At 43.3% G+C, this 23,626-nt stretch overlaps 1 protein-coding gene across 1 annotated transcript in view; it reads left to right on the top strand.

Moving 5' to 3' along the window:
• Window positions 1-380: 380 nt before the first annotated feature.
• The window catches only part of shq1 (SHQ1, H/ACA ribonucleoprotein assembly factor), a 39,114-nt gene continuing 15,868 nt past the window's right edge, over window positions 381-23,626 (top strand). The window contains exons 1-10 of the mRNA NM_001140187.1: window positions 381-435; window positions 4,480-4,668; window positions 4,909-4,973; window positions 6,611-6,733; window positions 7,759-7,922; window positions 8,086-8,198; window positions 8,329-8,426; window positions 13,143-13,300; window positions 14,409-14,462; window positions 23,449-23,572. Coding sequence (NP_001133659.1) covers window positions 4,526-4,668; window positions 4,909-4,973; window positions 6,611-6,733; window positions 7,759-7,922; window positions 8,086-8,198; window positions 8,329-8,426; window positions 13,143-13,300; window positions 14,409-14,462; window positions 23,449-23,572 — 1,042 coding nt within the window. The 5' untranslated portion in view covers window positions 381-435; window positions 4,480-4,525. The remainder of the gene's footprint in view (window positions 436-4,479; window positions 4,669-4,908; window positions 4,974-6,610; window positions 6,734-7,758; window positions 7,923-8,085; window positions 8,199-8,328; window positions 8,427-13,142; window positions 13,301-14,408; window positions 14,463-23,448; window positions 23,573-23,626) is intronic.

The raw sequence follows: 23,626 nt of genomic DNA on the forward strand, positions 1-23,626 counted from the left end.
GGGTGGAGTAGAAAGTGCTGCTGCTGGGCATATAGACTTAAGTCCCCCATGAAATGACACAATATATATACATTCTACATACCCTACTGAGTATTCCCTACAATACTTTTACTGCAGCATCCAGAATATTTTTTGCTCTATAAGCCAATATTTGATTCACATTGTGGTCGTCAATGGAATATGAACAAATATTAATAATTGTTAATGTTTAGACAATTATACCTTTCATATATCACGAATAAATACAGGTTATTGAAACGTTTCTACAATTACGTGGGGAACTTTAATTTAGAACGTTTTCGAAATTCCTTGACCCGGAAGTACATTTTTAGTGTTGCTGACGAGACGCTGATGACGATGCCACGCTAAAGTGCGTGGAGCTGTTCACATTACACGAGTTTGCCATGATGATTTCTAATGAGACGAGTTCATAAGGTAATTTGGTGTTCTTTTAAATATTTGAGTTCACTGACTGTAAATTATTAATGCGTGTTAACAGCCTACATCGTTATGTTTTCAGTACTGTAGAAAGCTACAGTCTAACATCTTATCTGGCCAGACATTAAATTGGCCTGCCGTTAGCTAGCTAAGTTAGCTCATTTATAACAGTATATTGAATAAACGTAGCTAGCTAGCTAACTAGCTAAGCTACTCAGTCTTAAACACACTTACCTATATACTATTCAAAGTCGTATTTGACCATTCATTATAAATGTGTTCGAAACGTTTAAGTGGGTGTTACTGTAAACAGTTCAACGTGATCTTTGTAACGCGTTAGGCTACTGACAGTGTGTCAGCGGCACGTGGAGGGTAAACAACACAGTACGCTTTAAGTACAAAACCAACCACAAGGTGGAGTTGTTTGCCACTTTTCAAACGTGGTCTTGTGGACTCAGGGCATGGAGCGCAGGTTTTTGTTCCAGCCCAGTACTGACTGTTAAAGAGGACCCTGCAGCTTATTTAGGAGGTTCTGGAGAAGCAGTTGAGACATGTCAGTAGATCAGGTCCAAATTGGTCTGCCTGTGTAACCAGAGTGTCCCCTCTTTTACGCTGCTACTTCTCTCTGTTTATCATCTATGCACAGGTGCAATAACTATACCTACGTATTACCTCAATTAGCCGACTAACCGGCACATTGACTCTGTACCAGCACCACCTGTATATAGCCTCGCTGCTGTTATTTTCACTGTCATTTTACTTTTTACAAATGTGTATTTCTTTACTTATTGTTTACCTAATACCTATTTTTATTTATTTTTTAAATGGCACTGTTGGTTAGGGCTTGTAAGTAAGCATTTCACTATAAGGTCTACACCTGTTGTATTCGGAGCACATGACAAACAATCTTTTTGATATTATTTGTCAGTAGAATAAACTCTCAGAGCTATAAACTCTGTTACTTTGACAATAAGCTTTTTCTCCTGGACCTAGAATGAGGACCATGGGCATCCTAAAATTACCTGCCCGGCCTAACCTGGCATAAACCACTAAGTCAATTATTAATTAGCATTAATGCACATTTCACATGTAAGAGGTAATTTACATTAACCTAAATGTTTCCAATAAACAATGTAAACGCCGCCTAAAATGCAGAAATCTAATACTTCTAGGCGCACCTGTGGCTAAAGCCGTGAACTTTATGGAGCAGTGGTGAGTGCAGACAGATTGGCATTATGATGCGTTCATAACATGTGGGGAAACTCTTGAGTTGTGTACATTCACATGCTTTGAATTTGTTGAGAACGCTGATTGGCTAATGCCAAACAAGCTGCGTCAACCATCTAAAAGTAGAGCTTTCATGCTGGTAAACAAATAGCAGGGTTCATAAACCAAATTAATAGGTAAAAAAATTAATGTTTTTAACTGCAGAAAATGCTGTTATCGAGGTAATTTCCTTAGTATGTGACATCAGAGTTCCGCATGTGGGAGAACTCATAGCTCAGTGATGATAACTTAGTGACGGTAGACGAGCTTCACACCAGTAATTACCAGTGGATTTTTCCCTGTCGTATTCTGGTATTTACCAGATGTTATGAATGCAGCATTCAAACAAAAAAAAACAAAAAAATTATAATGATAACAAGACTCCGGTGTGTTTCTTTTACATGTAGTGAATCACAATGTTGGATGGGACTAGCGATAGCGTAGTTAGGTCAGCAAACATATTAGCAACAAACTTTGTAGAAACAGAGTTCATGTGGGGAGAAATGGAGGGAAATGTCTGTCAGTTACATGACAATAGTTCTCAGGCACTTCACACAGACACACCTGGGGTGCGTTCAGTTCGCCTCAACATTTGCTACGTTGTGTGACTGTTTGCACTGAACGACACGTTTCCTCAAAACGGTGCACACTGTTCTTCAACAGTCTTTGAGGTACATACTCCCGTTTTGTGGGTGTTGCGATGTGTGGTCCTGATCAATATGGGTGTGACCAAACCCGTGCAACACACCATACGGTAATAATTAGAGGTCGACCGATAATGATTTTTCAACGTTGATACCGACTATTGGCGGACCTAAAAAATCCAATACCGATTAATCGTACGTTTTTTGGTATTTATTTATTTATTTATTTATTTATTTATTTGTAATAATGACAATTACAACAATACTGAATGAACACTTTTATTTTAACTTAATATAATACATCAATAAAATCAATTTAGCCTCAAATAAATAATGAAACATCTTCAATTTGGTTTAAATAATGCAAAAACAAAGTGTTGGAGAAGAAAGTAAAAGTGCAATATGTGCCATGTGAAAAAGCTAACGTTTAAGTTCCTTGCTCAGAACATGAGAACACATGAAAGCTAGTGGTTCCTTTTAACATGAGTCTTCAATATTCCCAGGTAAGAAGTTTTAGGTTGTAGTTATTATAGGACTATTTCTCTATACCATTTGTATTTCATATACCTTTGACTATTGGATGTTCTTAGGCATTTTAGTATTCCCAGTGTAACAGTATAGCTTCCATCCCTCTCCTCGCCCCTACCTGGGCTCGAACCAGGAACACATCGACAACAGCCACCCTCGAAGCATCGTTACCCAAAAGCCGCGGCCCTTGCAGAGCAAGGGGAACAACTACTTCAAGGTCTCAGAGCGAGTGACGTCACCGATTGAAACGCTATTAGCGCGCACCCGGCTAACTAGCTAGCCATTTCACATCGGTTACACCAGCCTAGTCTTGGGAGTTGATAGGCTTGAAGTCATAAACAGCGCAATGCTTGAAGAGCTGCTGGCAAAACGCACGAAAGTGCTGTTTGAATGAATGCTTACGAGCCTGCTGCTGCCTACCACTGCTCAGTCAGACTGCTCTATCAAATCATAGACTTAATTATAACATAACACACAGAAATACGAGCCTTAGGTCATTAATATTGTCAAATCCGGAAACTATCATTTCGAAAACAAAACGTTTATTCTTTCAGTGAAATACGGAACCGTTCCGTAGTTTATCTAACGGGTGGCATCCCCAAGTCTAAATATTGCTGTTACATTGTACAACCTTCAATGTTATGTCATAATTATATACAATTCTGGCAAATTAATTACGGTCTTTGTTAGGAATAATTGGTCTTCACACAGTTCGCAACGAGCCAGGCGGCCCAAACGGCTGCATATACCCTGAATGCTTGCACGGAACGCAAGAGAAGTGACACAATTTCCCTAGTTATAAGAAATTCATGTTAGCAGGCAATATTAACTAAATATGCAGGTTTAAACATGTATACTTGTGTATTGATTTTAAAGAAAGGCATTGATGTTTCTGGTTAGGTACACATTGGTGCAACGACAGTGCTTTTTTCGTGAATGCGCTAGTTAAATCATCACCTGTTTGAGGAAGTAGGCTGTGATTCGATGAGAAATTAACAGGCACTGCATTGATTATATGCAACGCAGGACAAGCTAGATAAACTAGTAATATCATCAACCATGTGTAGTTTGATTGGTTTTTTATAAGATAAGTTTAATGCTAGCTAGCAACTTACCATGGCTTCTTGCTGCACTCGCGTAACAGGTAGTCAGTCTGCCACGCAGGTTCCTCGTGGAGTGCAATGTAATCGGCCACAATCGGTGTCCAAAAATGCCGATTACCAAATGTTATGAAAACTTGAAATCGGCCCTAATTTAATCGGTCGACCTCTAGTAATAATGACGCTCTGAGCCGCCAAAATCGTTTTTCAACTGGTCGTTCAGTACAGTACAGTTTCTGTTGAATTCAACGTTGAACACTGTTCTGTCATACTGAACGCATCCCTGATTTAATCAGGTTCATGGTAGTTGATTAGTTGCATGATCAGATCTGTTAGTGGCTGCTGGTACAAAAGTATCAACACAGTGATTTCCCAATTCCAGGATTAAAGAAGAAATAATTGGGCTCAGGAGAAGATCAGTTTGATGTCAAGCAGTGCTACTGCTAAGCATTATAAAATGTGTATAATATCTTGTGGGCTAATCAAACTCCCTACTTCCCTAGCTCTCACAGACCCCTGTAGATCTTCACCTGCGGTGTTCTGTTCATCATGTTAACTCCAGCGTTTGAGTTGAGCCAGGACCCAGCTTTCCTAATCCTGACCATCCGTGTGCCCTACACGAGAACATCAGAGTTCGATCTCTACATCGATGGAGATGATTTCAAATTCTATGCCAAGCCTTACTTCCTCAGGTGAATTTTTGTGCTGCCATTATTGAAGTCACTTCATTCGTTTTTTCTGTTGAAAATTTCATTTTGTATGCATGTATGTATGTATGTATGTGTATATATGTGTGTGTGTGTGTGTGTGTGTGTGTGTGTGTGTGTGTAGTAATTAAATGCACACAGTTGCACCATGATATGCTGTAATTGTGTCAACAGGCTGATAGGCTACCTTCTTGTTTAGTTCTAACACTTGTATCTCTTATCAAGACTGACCTTACCTGGAAAGATAGTGGAGGATGGGAGGGAAAAGGCCACTTTCGACATTGATAAAGGTAATGTTTGGTTTTTAGAGTTTGTTCATGTTTTTATTGATAAGGAATCATTCATTAGTCATTTTGCTGTGGGCTCTTTGCATTTTGGAATGGATGCATGTGGTTGAAAGATAATGCAGTCTTTCATATTCTGATGAAAACAGACCCCCTAATGCATTATTGACCCGTTCATTGAAACGCAATGTGACCCTATCTTTGTCAGTGCGTGTGTCCTCTTGACCTCCCAGTAATCAAATCAGCATTACTGGTTGTTAGGAGGATCCTCTCACCAGACTCCACAGTGTGTGGTTAGTACTACAGCTAGCCAGAGAGTAGCAGGACCCTGAGTGATGGGGCTGATAGCCGAGTCAGTGGGATTGATCCCTGGTGCCTCTTTAGCACTCACTACAGAGACGCCCACACAGACTTAATTACTGGTTATGCTATTAGATATGGAGGGCCATTTGACCCGTCTGTGATGTAATGAATGCCTCCTGCAGCCCTACTTTTATTTCTGCTCATTTATAGTGACTCTTGGCCTTTTTGTTTTATTCATGTATTTATTCTATTTACCAACTCATTCTCATGAGGCTACTTTGGTTCAAAGCAATTTATTTTCAGTTAGGAGTGGAATACTCGGATCATTCTTTTAATGAATTTAATTTCCAATTATCCCTCGTGATTATGTTGGGTTGGTGAAGCGTTCGCTTTATGCACACTGACACATCATTGGCCCTTGGATCAGCGACGCCCTGTTTGACATACTGTGTCTGAATAAGCCACTAACTGCTGCTAATATAGCTTCTCTAATGGGAGTCCCGGTTAATACTCTCAATTAGAAATCATTACGATGCATCTTTTTTTGGGCTGGGCAATATAGCCAAAATATCATATCACCATATTTGTCTCATGTATGGCGGTATTTGACGCTATTTAATGCTTCTGAATAATACAAGTTAGAAATATGTTTTATTAGTAGTGCATGACCCTTGAATGGCAACAAATACATTTTATGGGCTTTCTCCGTTCTGATTTGTTTTATACACATTCAAGTAGTACCATTTGGAGACATTTGTATGTTTATCCAGCACTGTGTCAACATATCATTATTGACGGTATTGTAAAAATCCATATACCAGTTTTTGGCGATATCAGCCAGCCCTACTGCCTTTGGACTCTCCTAGGCAGCCTCCTCTTAAGGGGCCCATAGCCAAGGCAATTAGCCAACTAGCATAAAGTGTTTTTAAGTTAAATACTCCAACAAAGTGTTGGAAGTTTTATGAGGTCTTTAAAAGGGATTAAGTCTAGGAAATGATCTCCTTGGCTAGAGGTGGAATGGTCATATATTTTATAGATTTTGTAGTCTTTCTCTTTCAATTGCTGTTTTGAGAGAAGTAAACCTCTGCTTTTGACTGAATATGTGTCTGCAGAGACAGTCATGCATTTATCGTGACCATTCATTGTACTACATGTGAAGAGCCATGTCTACTTGATGAAAAATTCTCCAGGACTGTTTAAAGGCAGACAATGCTATCCGATTCGCATCCACATTGTCTACCTCTCTACACATTCAGTTGTTGCATTTCTTAAACCGCAGATCTCTGCCGCAGTGCTGCCAATTGTTTCACCTGCTCCCTGATGTTCTCTCTGTGTCCCAGGTCTTTTTACCCTGCGTGTCCCCAAAGAGACAGCAGGAGAGCACTTTGAAGGGCTCCAGATGCTGACTAGTCTCCTGGCTCCCAAAGGCTCCCGCTCAGCCAAGCCTCTGGTGGAAGACATGGGTATGTTGAAGTGTCATAACATTTACATTGTAGTCATTTAGCAGACGCTCTTATCCAAAGCGACTTGCAATTAGTGCATTCATCTTAAGATGCCTAGGTGAGACAACCACATATCACAGTCGTAGCAAGTACATTTTCTCTCAAAGTAGATGTCAGCAAAGTCAGTGCTAGTAGGAAAGTATATGTGTGTGTGTGTGTGGACATCTGCTTATCTAACATCTCATTCCAAAATGATAATATGGAGTTGGTCCCCCCTTTGCCGCTATAACAGCCTCCAGTCTTCTGGAAATGCTAGATGTTGGAACATTGCTGCGGGGACTTGCTTCCATTTATCCACGAGCATTTGTGAGGTCGGGCACTGATGATGGGTGATTAGGCCTGGCTCGCAGTCAGCTTTCCAATTCATCCCAAATGTAATCGCCAGGGTTGAGGTCAGGGCTCAACGCAGGCCAGTCAAGTTCTTCCACACCGTTCTCGACAAACCATTTCTGTATAGACCTCGCTTTGTGCACAGGGACATTGTCAAGCTTAAACAGGAAAGGGCGTTTTCCAAACTGTTGGCACAAATCTGGAAGCAAAGAATCATCTAGAATGTCATTGTATGCTGTAGCGTTAATAATTCCCTTCACTGGAACTAAGGGTCCAACCCCGAACCATTAAAAAAAACAGCCACAGAACATTATTCCTCCACCACCAAACTTTAGTTGGCACTATGTGTTGAGGCAGGTAGCGTACTCCTGGCATCTGCCAAATCCAGATTAGTCCGTCGGACTGCCAGATGGCGAAGCTTGATTCATCACTCCAGAGAAGGCGTTTCCACTGCTCCAGAGTCTAGTATATTGCTGGAAGACATATTGATGTTCATGTTAAGCTCAAATCTATATCTCCCAACGAAACCAGTAAGGAGTAAGGACTAAGAACAGAAAAAAAAAACACTGGATTTTGTCATCGGTGATGTTGTAATACAATTTGACTGAAATGGTTTTCTTTCTCATTAAGACATTGATGCTGTCTTTACATTACAGAAGCGTGCAGTGGTATTATGGACGGTGAGGAAGAGGATGACGAAGAGGAGTTTGACTGGCAGGTTGAGCAGGAGGTGTACGTGGACACCTCAGAGGAGCAGCTGAATGAACTGCAGAAGTATGGCTTTGGGAGTCAGAGGTCCGGAGTGTTCACTCGACTGCAGGTAAGGTCGTTCATTGGCTTTGGCAGTACTGCACAGAGTTTTATAATGCGATTGGTATCGTTCACATAAGTAGGGCCAGGAGTTCTTCCTGACCATGTGACCTGACCAGGAAAATAACATCAAGTACAGCATGTGAAGATCTAATGGAGTATTGTCCAATCAGGAGGAGCTGAGTGATGTCATCGACATCCGAAACCCAGATGGAACCACAGCGTCAGAGAGGAGAAGGAAACGACTGGACGCTGAGACGTCCATATTCTGCACTGACCATTACCTGTGAGTTATCCAGAGAATAGTACCCCCTAATTAAATCGTTGTTCAACATTAACAAATGCACAGATGATCTCACAGATTTATTGCATCGTGTTCTTTCATTGTTATGACACTGAGCTGTTTGTGTCTGTAGTGCTGACCTGTTTGAAGACGAGCAGATCCAGGGTCTGCTGAAGTTCCGCCCTTGGTGGTCTGATCTGTGCCCAGACTCCATCCGGCAGGGAGAGGCAGGTGAGCTGGAGTCCTCCCTATCTATCCCATCACTACCACACATGAAGGGATTGTTCATCTTCAAATCATGTACTAAAATTTGACCCTAAGTTGCTCTTATATCTGTTAAATGATGCTGTATTTCATGTAGTAGCATTGTACTACAGAGTAATGATAACCTGTAGTTTAAGCTCAGATCACACAAAGAGCAGTAAGAGATTTCCACCAGCAGGTGGTGTATAAATACTGACAACGAAAAATGAACTTAACTTTGGTGTCAAACAAGTGACCCCCAGAAAAACCCACTTGTGTTAATGTATAAATAATTACTGTTTTAACGTGTATATATGTCCAATATTGTTGAATTGTTTTGTTGAGTGCTGTCAGTTGTGAGTTTGTGGCGTGGAGTTTAACATTTCACTGGATTGAGTTTGACATTAAGCCTACAGTGTTAGTTCTGTGATGGTCATTTGGAAATGCATCCCTGTGGTATTGCTTCATTTGGTTGCCTTTGTTTATAGAACATATTCTGTCTAGATCATCATTTCAGTTATCATCTCTTAGGGCTTTCCTTAAAATGCAGAATTTAACCCAATTGCCCTTTTCTCCTAGCCACCCCCCCATCCAGATTACCTCACTCTCCCACAAATCCTATTTCTCTTATTTATCTCTTATCAATCCATGACATAAGAAATCAATGAGTCATTTAAAAGGTGTGATCCACGGCTGGCTGGGCCCTACAGGTTTGTTTTCCTCTCTTCTCTCTCAGATGAGAGCGATAAGGGCTTATGGAACAATTCAATTGTGCCATCCAGCTCTCTTAACAGCCTGCTAATTCCTCTGCTCCCACCGCCTCAACGAACACATGGCTCTTAGCCACAGCTTATGTTAGTACAGGATGTCGTACTGTACGCTCAGGAAAGGATTTAGATGAAACATTATCACAGGAGGATATGCTGGGTTGACAGTGCCAGGATCCCCGTCTCTGCCTAGTACAGGAAAGATCGCACACTGCCGAACAGCCATCAGTCAATACTACATAGCACTCATACACGGCCCATTAGCCGTAGGCAGGAGGAATCCAGCATTAAGTTTTCCTGCAATTCTGTGGACTCCCTTTTCTCATTCTGTATTCTGAGCACTCGGCCGGAGCCCCGGCGCAGATGAAGGTGCCAAATTTAAACTAATGACCTAACTGACAGCTGGATGCACGTTACCCTTCCCCTGCCTGTCGGAAGAGTATTGGTCATGGATGGATGGAGTGCTGCATCAGATGACCTGGCCTCCACAATCACCTGACCTCAACCCAATTGAGATGGTTTGGGATGAGTTGGACCGCAGAGTGAAGAAAAGCAGCCAACAAGTGCTCAGCATATGTGGGAACTCCTTCAAGACTGTTGGAAAAGCATTCCTCATGAAGCTGGTTGAGAGAATGCTAAGATAGTGTGCAAAGCTGTCATCAAGGCAAGCGGTCGCTACTTTGAAGAATCTAAAATATTACATATTTTGATTTAATATTTTTGTTATTACATGATTCCATATGTGTTATTTAATAGTTTTGTGCAATGTAGAAAATGGTATAGAAAATAGTAGAAATTAAGAAACTTTGAATGATTAGGTGTGTCAACTTTTGACTGGTACTGTATATAATGTGGGGAAGCTAAATTCTTATGCTTCCAAATTTTGGCCTCTTTCTGTTTATTTCCCCCCTCCCTTGCCTCCAGTAAGACAGAGATGTACAGTATATGTCAGCTGACAGATGGGTGTAGACACTAGTGGTAATTAAGTAGAAACCTCACACTGGACCTTTGTGCCCCCTCTCTGTTCCCCGGGTCGAGGCCAGAGCACTGACAGGCCACAGCTTTCCACTGGGTCCACATGAACTGAGTGGGCGGTGTTAATCCAACATGACAGCCCTGTCTCTACCTGCAGCTCTTCTTATGGCTGGTTTGACATGCCAGCGGCAGTCTGTGATTCATCACTATATTCATTGCATTGACTCGCAGGTTCTTTCACGTCAGAATTTGTCAATCTTAAACAATTACGCTTTAATATTGAGTGTTGATGTTTGAATCGAAGGCAATCAACGTAAGCTGTATTTACGTTGCCCCACACGCATTGTTCTGTACTACCAAGGTCATACGTCAGAAGCCCCTGAGTGAAGTAGAGTTGAAGGTAATTTCCAGCCTCGTGCACGATTAGCAGAGGTATATTTGCTCCATGTCACTGGTGCCATCTGTACCTGGGGTAGGGCCATACTATGGGCTCAGAAGACTGGAGGAACTAAGTGACAAATGAATCTCCAGTCATCTGACCCTGCCCCCCCCCCACACACTCGATTGGCTAGGATCAAAGCTGAGATCAGCGAGTGCCTTTCAGATTGTCCCATTTAGATCTTCTAATCTCATCCAGATGTCTCTTGGATGAATGGAGCGCTGCGGCTGCAATATGCAGGCCTAGTTAGCTTGTTATTGACAGTTTAATGTTCAGCAGTAATCCTATGTTCATCCTGTTTTAAAATGTATTTTTAGATCCATTACATGTGGACAAAAACAGGAGTTACAGCAACTGATGCCCTCGCTAGATGTCACTGAATGACAGCGCGTGTATACACTTTTTGGAACATCTTGATAAGTGCTGGACTGCTGTTCTAATAAAGAAACAAAGGAACCTGTTTGCCAGCAGCCCTATCACTTTTCCCTGATCCCCAATGCAAATAGTCTCGGTTGTCATTTGATTAGCTGTTCAGGAGTCTTATGGCTTTGGGGGTAGAAGCTGTAGAGAAGCCTTTTGGACCTAGACTTGGCGCTCCGGTACCGCTTGCCGTGCGGTAGCAGAGAGAACAGTCTATGACGATGGTGGCTGGAGTCTTTGACAATTTTGAGGGCCTTCCTCTGACACTGCCTGGTATAGAGGTCCTGGATGGCAGGAAGCTTGGCCCCAGTGATGTACTGGGCCGTACAAGATTTTGGAATATTGTTGCAGGGACTTGCTTCCATTCAGCCACGAGCATTAGTGAGGTCGGGCACTGATTTTGGGCGATTAGGCCTGGCTGTCAGTCGACGTTCCAATTCATCCCAAAGGTGTTGGACGGGATTGAGGTCAAGGCTCTGTGCAGGCCAGTCAAGTTCTTCCACACCGATCTCGACAAACCATTTCTGTATGGACCTCTCTTTGCACAGGGGCATTGTCATGCTGAAAAAGGACAGGGTCTTCCCCAAACTGTTGCCGCAAAGTTGGAAGCACAGAATCGTCTAGAATGTCATTGTATGCTGTAGCGTTAATATTTCTCTTCACTGGAACTAATGGTCCAACCCCGAACCATGGAAAAACAGCCACAGCCGATTATTCCTCCACCACCAAACTTTACAGTTGGCACTACTGTATGCCTTAGGGCAGGTAGCGTTCTCCTGGCATCCGCCAAACCCAGATTCGTCCGTCGGCTTGCCAGATGGTGAAGCGTGATTCATCACTGCTCCGGACTCCAATGGCGGCGTGCTTTCCACCACTCCAGCCGGCGCTTGGCATCGCGCATGGTGATCTGAGGCTTGTGTGCAACTGCTCAACCATGGTAGTGAGTGTTTTAACTGAGGACAGATGATTTTTACGCGCTTCAGCACTTGGCTTGAGGAACTGACTTGTTGGAAAGGTGGCATGCTATGAGGGTGCCACGTAAGGGCATTCTACTGCCAATGTTTGTTTATGGAGACTGCATGGCTGTGTGCTCAATTGTATACATGTTGCTGAAATAGCTGAATCCACTAATTTGAAGGGGTGTCCTTTTCATATATAGTGCATGTCTGCTGCAGAGGGACAAAGGGGAGCCATGAGAAAACAAGTTTTGATCAGTCCTGGAAAACAAATTGGCTCCCTATTTACAAAGATGGAGAACAAGCTATAAGTTTTTGCGCAAGTATAGCCAACTAGCGCAAAAAGAGTATTGCGACATTTTCAAAACAATACGATATATCTTTTAAAAATAATATCCCGATATGTAACCACCCCCCCTTCTCAATAATCTGTGTGTGTTTCCTACACTCGGCAGACTGCTGGATGTAGGCCAGTGGGGCGCTGAGTTTCTCCCCAGCGTCCTGGCTGATCTCCCGGGGAGGTGCGGTAAGGGGGAGGTGTGCGTGTGTGCTCCGCTTGGCCAGGCTGGGCTGCTGCAGCTGCACTGGCAAGGGAATCGGGGTACCGTCTGCAGGGATCTAAGCCCTGATGTAATGGAGCAGGAATCCAGTTCCCAGCAGAGCCAAGAGCCCAGTGCAGCCAAGAGGATCATTTGAAACTGCTGCTGTAGTGTGTGTGCACGCACAGTCAAGCCCACACACTCAGGGGCTCAGTATAGGGGCTGTCCTCGATAGGCAAAGGGAAGGATTGCTTTCAGCTGTTCCATAAGCTGCAGAGAAAGTGCTGACTTGGAATCTGTTCTTGCAGACCTTAAGCTTTGTTTTCAGCACTAAACGTTGCACATAACTTTACCAATTGAGTTTGGGTCGAGGGTATCTTGATCACTAACTGAGGAAGAAACTCAGGGACTTTGATTCTTACCAAACCTAGTGTTTTCCTCACACAATTCAAGCCATGGGCCATCTCTGCAACATAATAGAAATGATGGCTCCCTCTTTTGCTTCATAGTAGAATATGTGCATGAACTGTTAGAAATGAATGCATGTTTAGGCATGATTAGGCCTATGTAAAGCCCAGTGAGTCTAAGGGTGGACTGTTGTTTTGCAGCGGTGTCCTTCACTGATGATGAGAAGGAGCAGCTAAGAAAGTTTACCAACCATTCCTACATCCTGGACAAGAAGTCCCGTTTCCAGGTGTGGCTCAGCCTGGTGGACATCATCCTGGCATACTGCTACGAATTGCGCACTACAGAGGGAGAGCACAACGTGAGTTAGCCTCTACATCTCCCTCCAGGTCAAAGCTTTAACATGGACTTACACCAAGTTCCTATAGGGATCTTGAGTTTTTTTTAATGTTGTCTTACTGTCACTAACCCGTAATACATAGAACTCCCAGTCTGTTGTTGCACAGATGGAAATAGATGTTTAAGTGATAATGCCCAAGAAGCTAGTGTTTTTGGAGGATGTATTGGCATGAGTGTTGTTTCCAAACCGTGCCAATATATCCTCCAAACACATCCTTTGAGGACATAATCACTTTTCCACAACTGGTTACCAACATATTAAAATAATGACAGACATGCTTTTATTTTAAAAAAATTAAAAAAAATGTAATGATGAATTAATTCATACTATTTCATCCTTCCACAAGATCTAGTCCCGGCACAAATCTACGGTTGCTACCCAAGCTGCCTATCGGTTAGGTTGCCAGAGACGCGACCGAGTCTTAGTCTTTTTGTTCAACATCTATGGGCTCGACCCAGTTGCTCGTTCTAAAATAGATTATAGACTGGGTCGTTTGAACCCTGAATATCAGACCGTATACCACAGCTATGACAAAAAATACATTGTTACCTCCAATTACGTTGGTAACCAGTTTATAATAGCAATCAGGCACCTCACGGCTAAGGGCTGTATCCAGGCACTCCACGTCGCGCCGTGGTAAATCGGCCATATACCACACCACCTTGAGCCCTATTGCTTATATAAAGGTCTACTATGGGAGATGGTGAGGTTAGACCATGGTCACATATTCATGTGTTTATATACATCATTGGGTCAGATCCGGAGCTGTAGTTCTTAGTACTGCCGTAAACACATACTTTAGAGAGCAACCTGTGAAGTCATCTGTGAACGTTCTATGAACATCTGGGGTGTTATGGCCTTATACTCCTTAGAGATTCTGGAGCAGTCTGCTTTTCCAGAGATCGTGTTGTAAGGTATCTATAATGGACACTAGGGACGGAGTGTTAAAGAGAGTGTGGACGGAGTTTGCCTGTTATTGGTAACATTGCTTTCGCATGTGTTGTAGGCCTACCATGATTCTCTAAAGCGTGTGTAGAAGTTGACCTCTGTCCTCTCATTATGACTGCAGGTTGAATCACCGTGGACCATCAGAAAACTCAGTGGGACTCTCTGCTGGCTTGAGGTAAGTAATGGGGAGGCAGTCCCCATTTTAAGTCAATTAAAGTCAAATTATCATGGAATAATAAATCCCTTAGTATGACCTTGGGCATGGCTTCCCTATTCTGGCTATTTTCAGCTTCTGGCCCCATCTTGAGCTAAAGGCTTTTATTGATTTAAATGTGTCTGCTCCAGCCGCTGACGGAGGAAAGCTCTCAACCAGCCCTAGGAAATTACCATTTGATTGAGTTTGCTGCAGCTGGGTGGAAAGTTTGTATAAAAAAAATATATAAACACAACATGTAAAATGTTGATCCATATTTCATGAGCTGAAATAGGAAAATCCCAGAAACTGTTAGTGAGAATTTCTCCTTTGCCAAGATAATCCATCCACCTGACAGGTGAACAGCATGATCATTACACAGGCCCACCTTGTGCTGGGGACAATAAAAGGCCACTTTAAAATGTGCCTGTTGGTCACACGACACAATGCCAGAGATGTCTCAAGTTTTGAGGGAGCGTGCAATTGGCATGCTGACTGCAGGAATGTCCACCAGAGCTGTTGCCAGAACATGTAATGTTCATTTCTCTACCATAAGCCGCCTCTAAAGTCATTTTAGAGAATTTGGCAGTACGTCCAACCAGCCTCACGGCTGCAGACCACATCTGGCTTCTTCACCTGCAGTATTGTCTGAGGTGGGGTGAGGGGAGTGCTGAGGAGTATTTCTGTCTGTAATAAAGTCCTTTTGGGGGGATAACCAAATTATGATTGGCTGGGCCTGGCTCCCCAGTGGGGGGTGGGGGTGGCTGGCAGCCAAGTAGGTGGGCCTATGCCCACCCATGGCTGCACCCCTGCCCAGTCATGTGAAATCCATAGATTATGGCCTAATTTATTTACATTGACTGATTTCCTTATATGAACTGTAACTCAGTAATAGAGGTCGACCGATTAATCGGAATTGCTGATTTTAATTAGGGCCGATTTCAAGTTTTCATAACAATCGGAAATCGGTATTTTTGGACGCCGATTTGGCCAATAAAATTTTTTATCTTTTTTTAGACCTTTATTTAACTAGGCAAGTCAGTTAAGAACACATTCTTATTTTCAATGACGGCCTAGGAACGGTGGGTTAACTGCCTTGTTCAGGGGCAGAACGACAGATTTTTACCTTGTCAGCTCGGGGATTCAATCTTGCAACCTTACGGTTAACTAGTCCAACGCTCTAACCACCTGCTTTACATTGCACTCCACGAGGAGCCTGCCTGTTACGCGAATGCAGTAAGAAGCCAAGGTAAGTTGCTAGCTAGCATTAAACTAATCTCATAAAAACAATCAATCATTCATTATCACTACTTAACTACACATGGTTGATGATATTACTAGTTTATCTAGCCTGTCCTGCGTTGCATATAATCGCTTAGGTACACGTTGCTCCAACCATAAACATCAATGCCTTTCTTAAAATCAATACACAAGTATATATTTTTAAACCTCCGTATTTAGTTAATATTGCCTGCTAACATGAATTTCTTTTAACTAGGGAAAATGTGTCACTTCTCTTGCAACGAGTCAGGGTATATACAGCAGTTTGGGCCGCCTGGCTCGTTGCGAACTGTGAAGACTATTTCTTCCTAACAAAGACAGCCGACTTCGCCAAACGGGATGATTTAACAAAAGCGCATTTGCGAAAAAAGCACAATCGTTGCACGACTGTACCTAACCATAAACATCAATGCCTTTCTTAAAATCAATACACAGAAGTATATATTTTTAAACCTGCATATTTAGCTAAAAGAAATCCAGGTTAGCAGGCAATATTAACCAGGTGAAATTGTGTCATTTTGCGTTCATTGCACACAGTCAGGGTATATGCAACAGTTTGGGCCGCCTGGCTCGTCGCGAAGTAATTTGCCAGAATTTTACATAATTATGACATGACATTGAAGGTTGTGCAATGTAACAGGAATATTTAGACTTAGGGATGCCACCCGTTAGATAAAATACGGAACTGTTCCGTATTTCACTGACAGGAAAAACGTTTTGTTTTCGAGATGATAGTTTCCGGATTCGACCATATTAATGACCAAAGGCTCGTAGTTCTGTGCGTTATTATGTTATAATTAAGTCTATGATTTGATAGAGCAGTCTGACTGAGCGGTGGTAGGCAGCAGCAGGCTCGTAAGTGTTAATTCAAACAGCACTTTCGTGCGTTTGCCAGCAGCCCTTCGCAATGCATTGCACTGTTTATGACTTCAAGCCTATCAACTCCCAAGATTAGGCTGGTGTAACCGATGTGAAATGACTAGCTAGTTAGCGGGGTGCGCGCTAATAGCGTTTCAAACGTCACTCGCTCTGAGACTTGGAGTAGTTGTTCCCCTTGCTCTGCATGGGTAACGCTGCTTCAAGGGTGGCTGTTGTCGATGTGTTCCTGGTTCGAGCCCAGGTAGGAGCGAGGAGAGGGACGGAAGCTATTCTGTTACACTGGCAATACTAAAGTGCCTATAAGAACATCCAATAGTCAAAGGTATATGAAATACAAATGGTATAGAGAGAAATAGTCCTATAATTCCTATAATAACTACAATCTGCAAATATTGAAGACTCGTAAAAAGGAACCACCAGCATTCATATGTTCTCATGTTCTGAGCAAGGAACTTAAACGTTAGCTTTTTTACATGGCACATATTGCACTTTTACTTTCTTCTCCAACACTTTGTTTTTGCATTATTTAAACCAAATTGAACAGGTTTCATTATTTATTTGAGGCTAAATAGATTTTATTGATGTATTATATTAAGTTAAAATAAGGGTTCATTCAGTATTGTTGGAATTGTCATTATTACAAATAAATGTAAAAAAATCGGCCGATTTATCGGTATCGGCTTTTTTTGGGGGGGGGTCCTCCAATAATCGGTATCGGTGTTGAAAAATCATAATCGGTCGACCTCTACTCAGTAACATCTTTGAAATTGTCGCATGTTGTGTTTATATTTTTGTTCAGTGTGTAATATATATTACACACACAGTACTAGTCAAAGGTTCGGACACACCTACTCCAGGGTTGTGGGTTCGATTCCCACGGGGGGGCCAGCACAGAAAAAAATGTATGAAATTGTATGAAATGTATGCATTCACTACTGTAAGTCGCTCTGGATAAGAGCGTCTGCTAAATGACTAAAATGTAAATGTAAATGTAAATGTACTCATTCAAGGGTTTTTCTTTATTTGTACTGTGTTCTATATTGTAGAATAATAGTGAAGACATCAAAACTATGAATTAACATGTATGGAATCATGTAGTAACCGAAAATCTAAATATATTTTACATTTTAGATTCTTCAAAGTAGCCACCCTTTGCCTTGATGACAGCTTTGCACACTCTTGGTATTCTCTCAACCAGCTTCATGAGGTAGTCACCTGGAATGCATTTCAATTAACAGGTGTGCCTTGTTAAAAGTTAATTTGTCTAATTTCTTTCCTACTTAATGCGTTTGAGCCAATCAGTTGTATTGTGACAAGGTAGAGGTGGTATACAGAAGATAGTATGGACTTGGTCTTTTACCAAATAGGGCTATGGCAAGAACAGCTCAAATAAGCAAAGAGAAACGACTATAAGACATGAAGGTCAGTCAATCCGGAAAATTTCAAGAACTTTGAAAGTTTCTTCAGGTGCAGTCGCAAAAACCATCAAGCGCTATGATGAAACAGGAAAGGAAGACCCAGAGTTACCTCTACTGCAGAGGATAAGTTCATTGGAGTTACCAGCCTCAGAAATTGCAGTCCAAATAAATGCTTCAGAGTTAAAGTAACAGACACTTCTCAACATCAACTGTTCAGAGGAGACTTGCTGCAAAGAAACAACTACTAAAGGACACCAATTAGAAGAAGAGACTTGCTTGGGCCAAGAAAACGAGCGATGGACATTAGACCGGTGGAAATCTGTCCCAAATTTGAGATTTTTGGTTACAACCGCTGTATCTTTGTGAGATGCAGAGTAGGTGAACGGAGGATCTCTGCATGTGTAGTTCCCAAAGTGAAGCATGGAGGGGGAGATGTGATGGTGTGGGGGTCCTTTGTTAGTGATACTGTCAGTGATTTATTTAGAATTCAAGGCACACTTAACCAGCATAGCTACCACAGCATTCTGCAGCGATACGCCATACCATCTGGTATGCGCTTAGTGGGACTATCATTTGTTTTTCAACACGACAATGACCCAACACACCTCCAGGCTGTGTAAGGGCTATTTGACCAAGAAGGAGAGTGGTGGAGTGCTGCATCAGATGACCTGGCCTCCACAATCAACCGACCTCAACCCGATTGAGATGGTTAGGGATGAGTTGGACTGCAGAGTGAAGGAGAAGAAGCCATCAAGTGCTCAGATTATGTGGGAACTCTTTCAAAACTGTTGGAAAAGCATTCCAGGTGAAGCTGGTTGAGAGAATGCAAAGTGTGCAAAGCTGTCATCAAGGCAAAGGGTGGCTACTTTGAAGAATCTAAAATATATTTTGATTTAATACTTTTTGGGGGTTACTAAATGTGTTATTTAATAGTTTTGATGTCTTCATCATTCTACAATGTAGAAAGTAGTGAAGTAAAGAAAAACCCTGGAATAAGTAGGTGTCAACTTTTGACTGGTACTGTATATACCATGCATTCGGAAAGTATTCAGACCCCTTGACTTTTTCAAAATGTTGTTACGTTACATCCATATTCTAAAATGGATTAAATAAAACATTTTCCTCATCAGAGTGAAAATAGGTTTTTCAAATTTTTTGCAAATGTATAAAAAAAAAAAAAAAACACTTAAGTATTCAGGCCCTTTGCTTTGAGACTCGAAATTGAGCTCCGGTGCATCCTGTTTCCATTGATCATCCTTGAGATGTTTCTACAACTTGATTGGAGTCCACCTCAAATCAAAGTTTATTTGTCACGTACACCGAATACAGTGAAATGCTTACTTACAGGCTCTAACCAATAGTGTGAAAAAAAGTGTGTGTGTGTAGGTAAGTAAAGAAATTAAGCAACATAAAGACATTTGAAAATAACAGTAGCAAGGCTATATACAGACACTGGTTAGTCAGGCTTATTGAGGTAGTATGTACATGTAGGTATGGTAAAGTGACTATGCATATATGATGAACAGAGTAGCAGTAGCGTAAAAAGAGGGGTTGGCGGGTGGTGGGACACAATGCAGATAGCCTGGTTAGCCAATGTGCGGGGGCACTGGTTGGTCGGGCCAATTGAGGTAGTATATACATGAATGTACAGTTAAAGTGACTATGCATATATGATCAACAGAGGGTAGTGGGGGGCACACAATGCAAATAGTCCGGGTAACCATTTGGTTACCTGTTCAGGAGTCTTACGGCTTGGGGGTAAAAACTGTTGAGAAGCCTTTTTGTCCTAGACTTGGCACTCCGGTACCGCTTGCCATGTAGTAGTGAGAACAGTATGACTGGGGTGGCTGGGGTCTTTGACAATTTTTAGGGCCTTCATCTGACACCGCCTGGTGTCGAGGTCCTGGGTGGCAGGCAGCTTTGCCCCAGTGATGTACTGGGCCGTACGCACTACCCTCTGAAGTGCCTTGCGGTCGGAGGCTGAGCAATTGCGGTACCAGGCAGTGATGCAACCGGTCAGGATGTTCTCAATGTTGCAGATGTAGAACCTTTTGAGGATCTCAGGACCCATGCCAAATCTTTTTAGTTTCCTGAGGGGGAATAGACTTTGTCGTGCCCTCTTCACAACTGTCTTGGTGTGTTTGGACCATTCTAGTTTGTTGTTGATGTGGACACCAAGGAACTTGAAGCTCTCATCCTGCTCCACTACAGCCCTGTCGATGAGAATGGGGGCGTGCTCGGTGCTCCTTTTCCTGTAGTCCACAATCTTCTCCTTAGTCTTGTTTACGTTGAGGGATAGGTTGTTATTCTGGCACCACCCGGCCAGGTCTCTGATCTCCTCCCCATAGGCTGTCTCGTCATTGTCGGTGATCAGGCTGTTGTGTCGTCTGCAAACTTAATGATGGTGTTGGAGTCGTGCCTGGCCATGCAGTCGTGGGTGAACCGGGAGTACAGGAGGGGACTGAGCAGGCACCCCTGGGGAGCTCCAGTGTTGAGGATCAGCGTGGCAGATGTGTTGCTACCTACCCTCCCCACCTGGGGGCGGCCCGTCAGGAAGTCCAGGATCCAGTTGCAGAGGGAGATGTTTAGTCCCAGGGTCCTTAGCTTATTGATGAGCTTTGAGGTTACTATGGTGTTGAACGCTGAGCTGTAGTCAATGAATAGCATTCTCACATAGGTGTTCCTTTTGGGAAAGGGCAGTGTGGAATGCAATAGAGATTGCATCATCTGTGGATCTGTTTGGGCGGTATGCAAATTGGAGTGGGTCTAGGGTTTCTGGGATAATGGTGTTGATGTGAGCCATTACCAGCCTTTCAAAGCACTTCATGGCTACGGACGTGAGTGCTACGGGTCTGTATACCTGTGGTATATTTAATTGATTGGACATGATTTGGTAAGGCACACAACTGCCTGTGTAAGGTCCCATGCATGTCAGAGCAAAAACCATGTCATGAGGTATAAGGAATTTTCCCTAGAGCTCTGAGGGAAAAGTATCAAGAAAATAAGTTTGGGACCACCAAGACTTTTCCTAGAGCTGGCCGCCTTTCCAAACTGAACGGAGGGAGAAGGGCCTTGGTCAGGGAGGTGACCAAGAACCCAATGGTCACTCTGACAGAGCTCCAAAGTTCCTCTGTGGCGATGGGAGAACCTTCCAGAAGGACAACCATCTCTGCAGCACTCGGCCAATCATGCCTTTATGGTATTGTCCAAACGGAAGCCACTCCTCAGTAAAAGGCACATGACAGCCCACTTGGAGTTTGCCAGAAGGCACTTAAAGGACTCAGACCATGAGAAACAAGATTCTCTGGTCTGATTGAACTCTTTGGCCTCAATGACAAGCGTCAAGTCTGGAGGAAACCTGGGACAATCCCTACAGTGAAGCATGGTAATGGCAGCATCGTGCTTTGAGGATGTTTTTCCGCGGCAGGTACTGGGAGACTAGTCAATATCGTTGGAAAGATGAACGGAGCAAAGAACAGAGATCCTTGATGAAAACCTGCTCCAGAGCGCTCAGGACCTCAGACTGGGGTGAAGGTTTACCTTCTACAGGACAATGACCCTAAGCACACAGCCGGAACAAGTCTCAATGTCCTTGAGTGGCCCAGCCAGAGCCTGGACTTGAACCCGATCGAAGATCACTGAAGAGACCTGAAAATAGCTGTGCAACGATGCTCCCCATCTAATCTGACAGAGCTTGAGAGGATCTGCAGAGAAGAATTGGAGAAACTCCACAGATACAGGTGTGCCAAGCTTGTATCGTCATACCCAAGAAGACTCGAGGCTGTAATCGCTGCCAAAGGTGCTTCAACAAAGTACTGAGTAAAGGGTCTGAATACTTATGTAAATGTAATATTTCAGTAAAAACTTTTTTTATTTTATTATTATTAATTTGCAACATTTTCTAGACAGTTTTTGCTTTGTCATTATGGGGTGTTATTGGTATATTGATGAGGGGGAAAAATCTATTTAATCCATTGCAGAATAAGGCTGTAACGTAATGTGGAAAAAGTCAACGGGTATGAATTCTTTCCAAATGCACTGTATATAAACAAACTGATTGTCATCTCCTACTGGTGCACTGGTAGTGCGTTGTTTTGGAGGGGAAGAGAAGGCCAGGTTATGGCTATGACAAATGGTTCCTCTTAGGTTTGTGCGTGTGAGTTTGTGTGTCTGAGGTAGGAGTATTAAGGTGTGCCCCAAGGCTGTGAACAGGCCCAGGTGTGTGTGTGTGTGTGTGTGCTCCCAACTGACAGACAGACGGAGAGGGAGTGAGATGGCCGTCTGCGCGCCGATCGATGGTGTGTGTGCGCACTAGAGGACCGCGCAGCAGGGCGTGTGTGCTGCTCGTCTTATACCTTGGGATGTGCGAGCCCCTTAATCAGTAGCATTTTCCCTGTGAACCTGACAATAAGGACTGGTAATCGGATGCCGCGGTCTGAGCCTAAGCCTGAGCGGCAGCAGTTTGGCCATAATGGAGATAATGGAGGAGGTAGTAATGACATCCTGCAGCTGCCTGAAAGCCCTCTTCAGTAGAGCTATCTGTCTGGGAGAGACTGACGGGACACGCCCTCTCAGTCGCTCTCTCGCTCTCATCCACCCACTCACCCTCTCCCGTCCGCTCGCTCTCATCTGCTCTGTTTCTCACTCGCTCTCATCCACTCTTTTGCTCATTATCGCTATTGCTCTCATTCTCTCTCTAACCCTCTCCCTTACTAGGTCTCTTTTCCCCATCTCTCTATCTTTCCCTGTTTTTTTCTCCCCTGTTTTTGTGTTTCTCTTTATTCTCCCTCTCCCCCTCGTCTCACTCTCACCCTTATCTCCCTCTTTTCCCCCTCCCTCTCTCCATCTGCTCGCTGTTAACCAGCCTCCTAACCAGACAGACCAGGTTGGTGGTTGTTGTGCGGCTGAGTGTTATTTCCAGGCAGGCTGCTAAACAGCCCCGGGGGAGAGGGGATGAGCCCTGATGACGTGCAACGAAGTCACACTCTGAGCGCACTTTTAACAAGCTAGGGAGAATTAATAAAAAGAGAAAGCAGAGGGCTCTCTCTCAGCTCTTTTGTCCACTGGTGCGGAGAAAAGCCTCGAGTTTACACAGTGATTAAGGACCAGCAACAATTAAAAGGCGGCGACTGCAGAAGGTGTTTAAGAGTTCCTCGCCCGTTTCCCCCTCTATGAAAGGGAAGTCGTTAGGAGTAATTAGTTTACCAATGACTGCAATTAGGAGTGGGCTAGCCTAGCCTGCTTCGTGCTGGAGGGAAGGAGAAAAGCAAGAGGCTGCCAAACATTTTAAGAGGAAGTGAAGTCCCTTTTCTTTTTTTGTAAGATCAGTCTGTTTATAGTGAGTGGCCATGAGGAAAATGCAGCATGTCTTTTTTGTTGTTGCCTTTCAGACATACAGCTCGTTGCAGGAGGTCCTGGTGTCCTTTGGGAGGAGGGTGTTGTGTTACCCGCTCTACAGGCATTTTTCTCTGGTCTCTGCAGCCGTGCAGGATGCGGCTCGGATCTTCCAGTCAGGTGAGTCTAGACTATGCTCTCTGTGACCTCTCACCCCTGACCTGAGGCAGCTTG

This window comes from Salmo salar, chromosome ssa22 (genome assembly GCF_905237065.1).
Source record: "Salmo salar chromosome ssa22, Ssal_v3.1, whole genome shotgun sequence".
Lineage (NCBI taxonomy): Eukaryota > Metazoa > Chordata > Actinopteri > Salmoniformes > Salmonidae > Salmo > Salmo salar.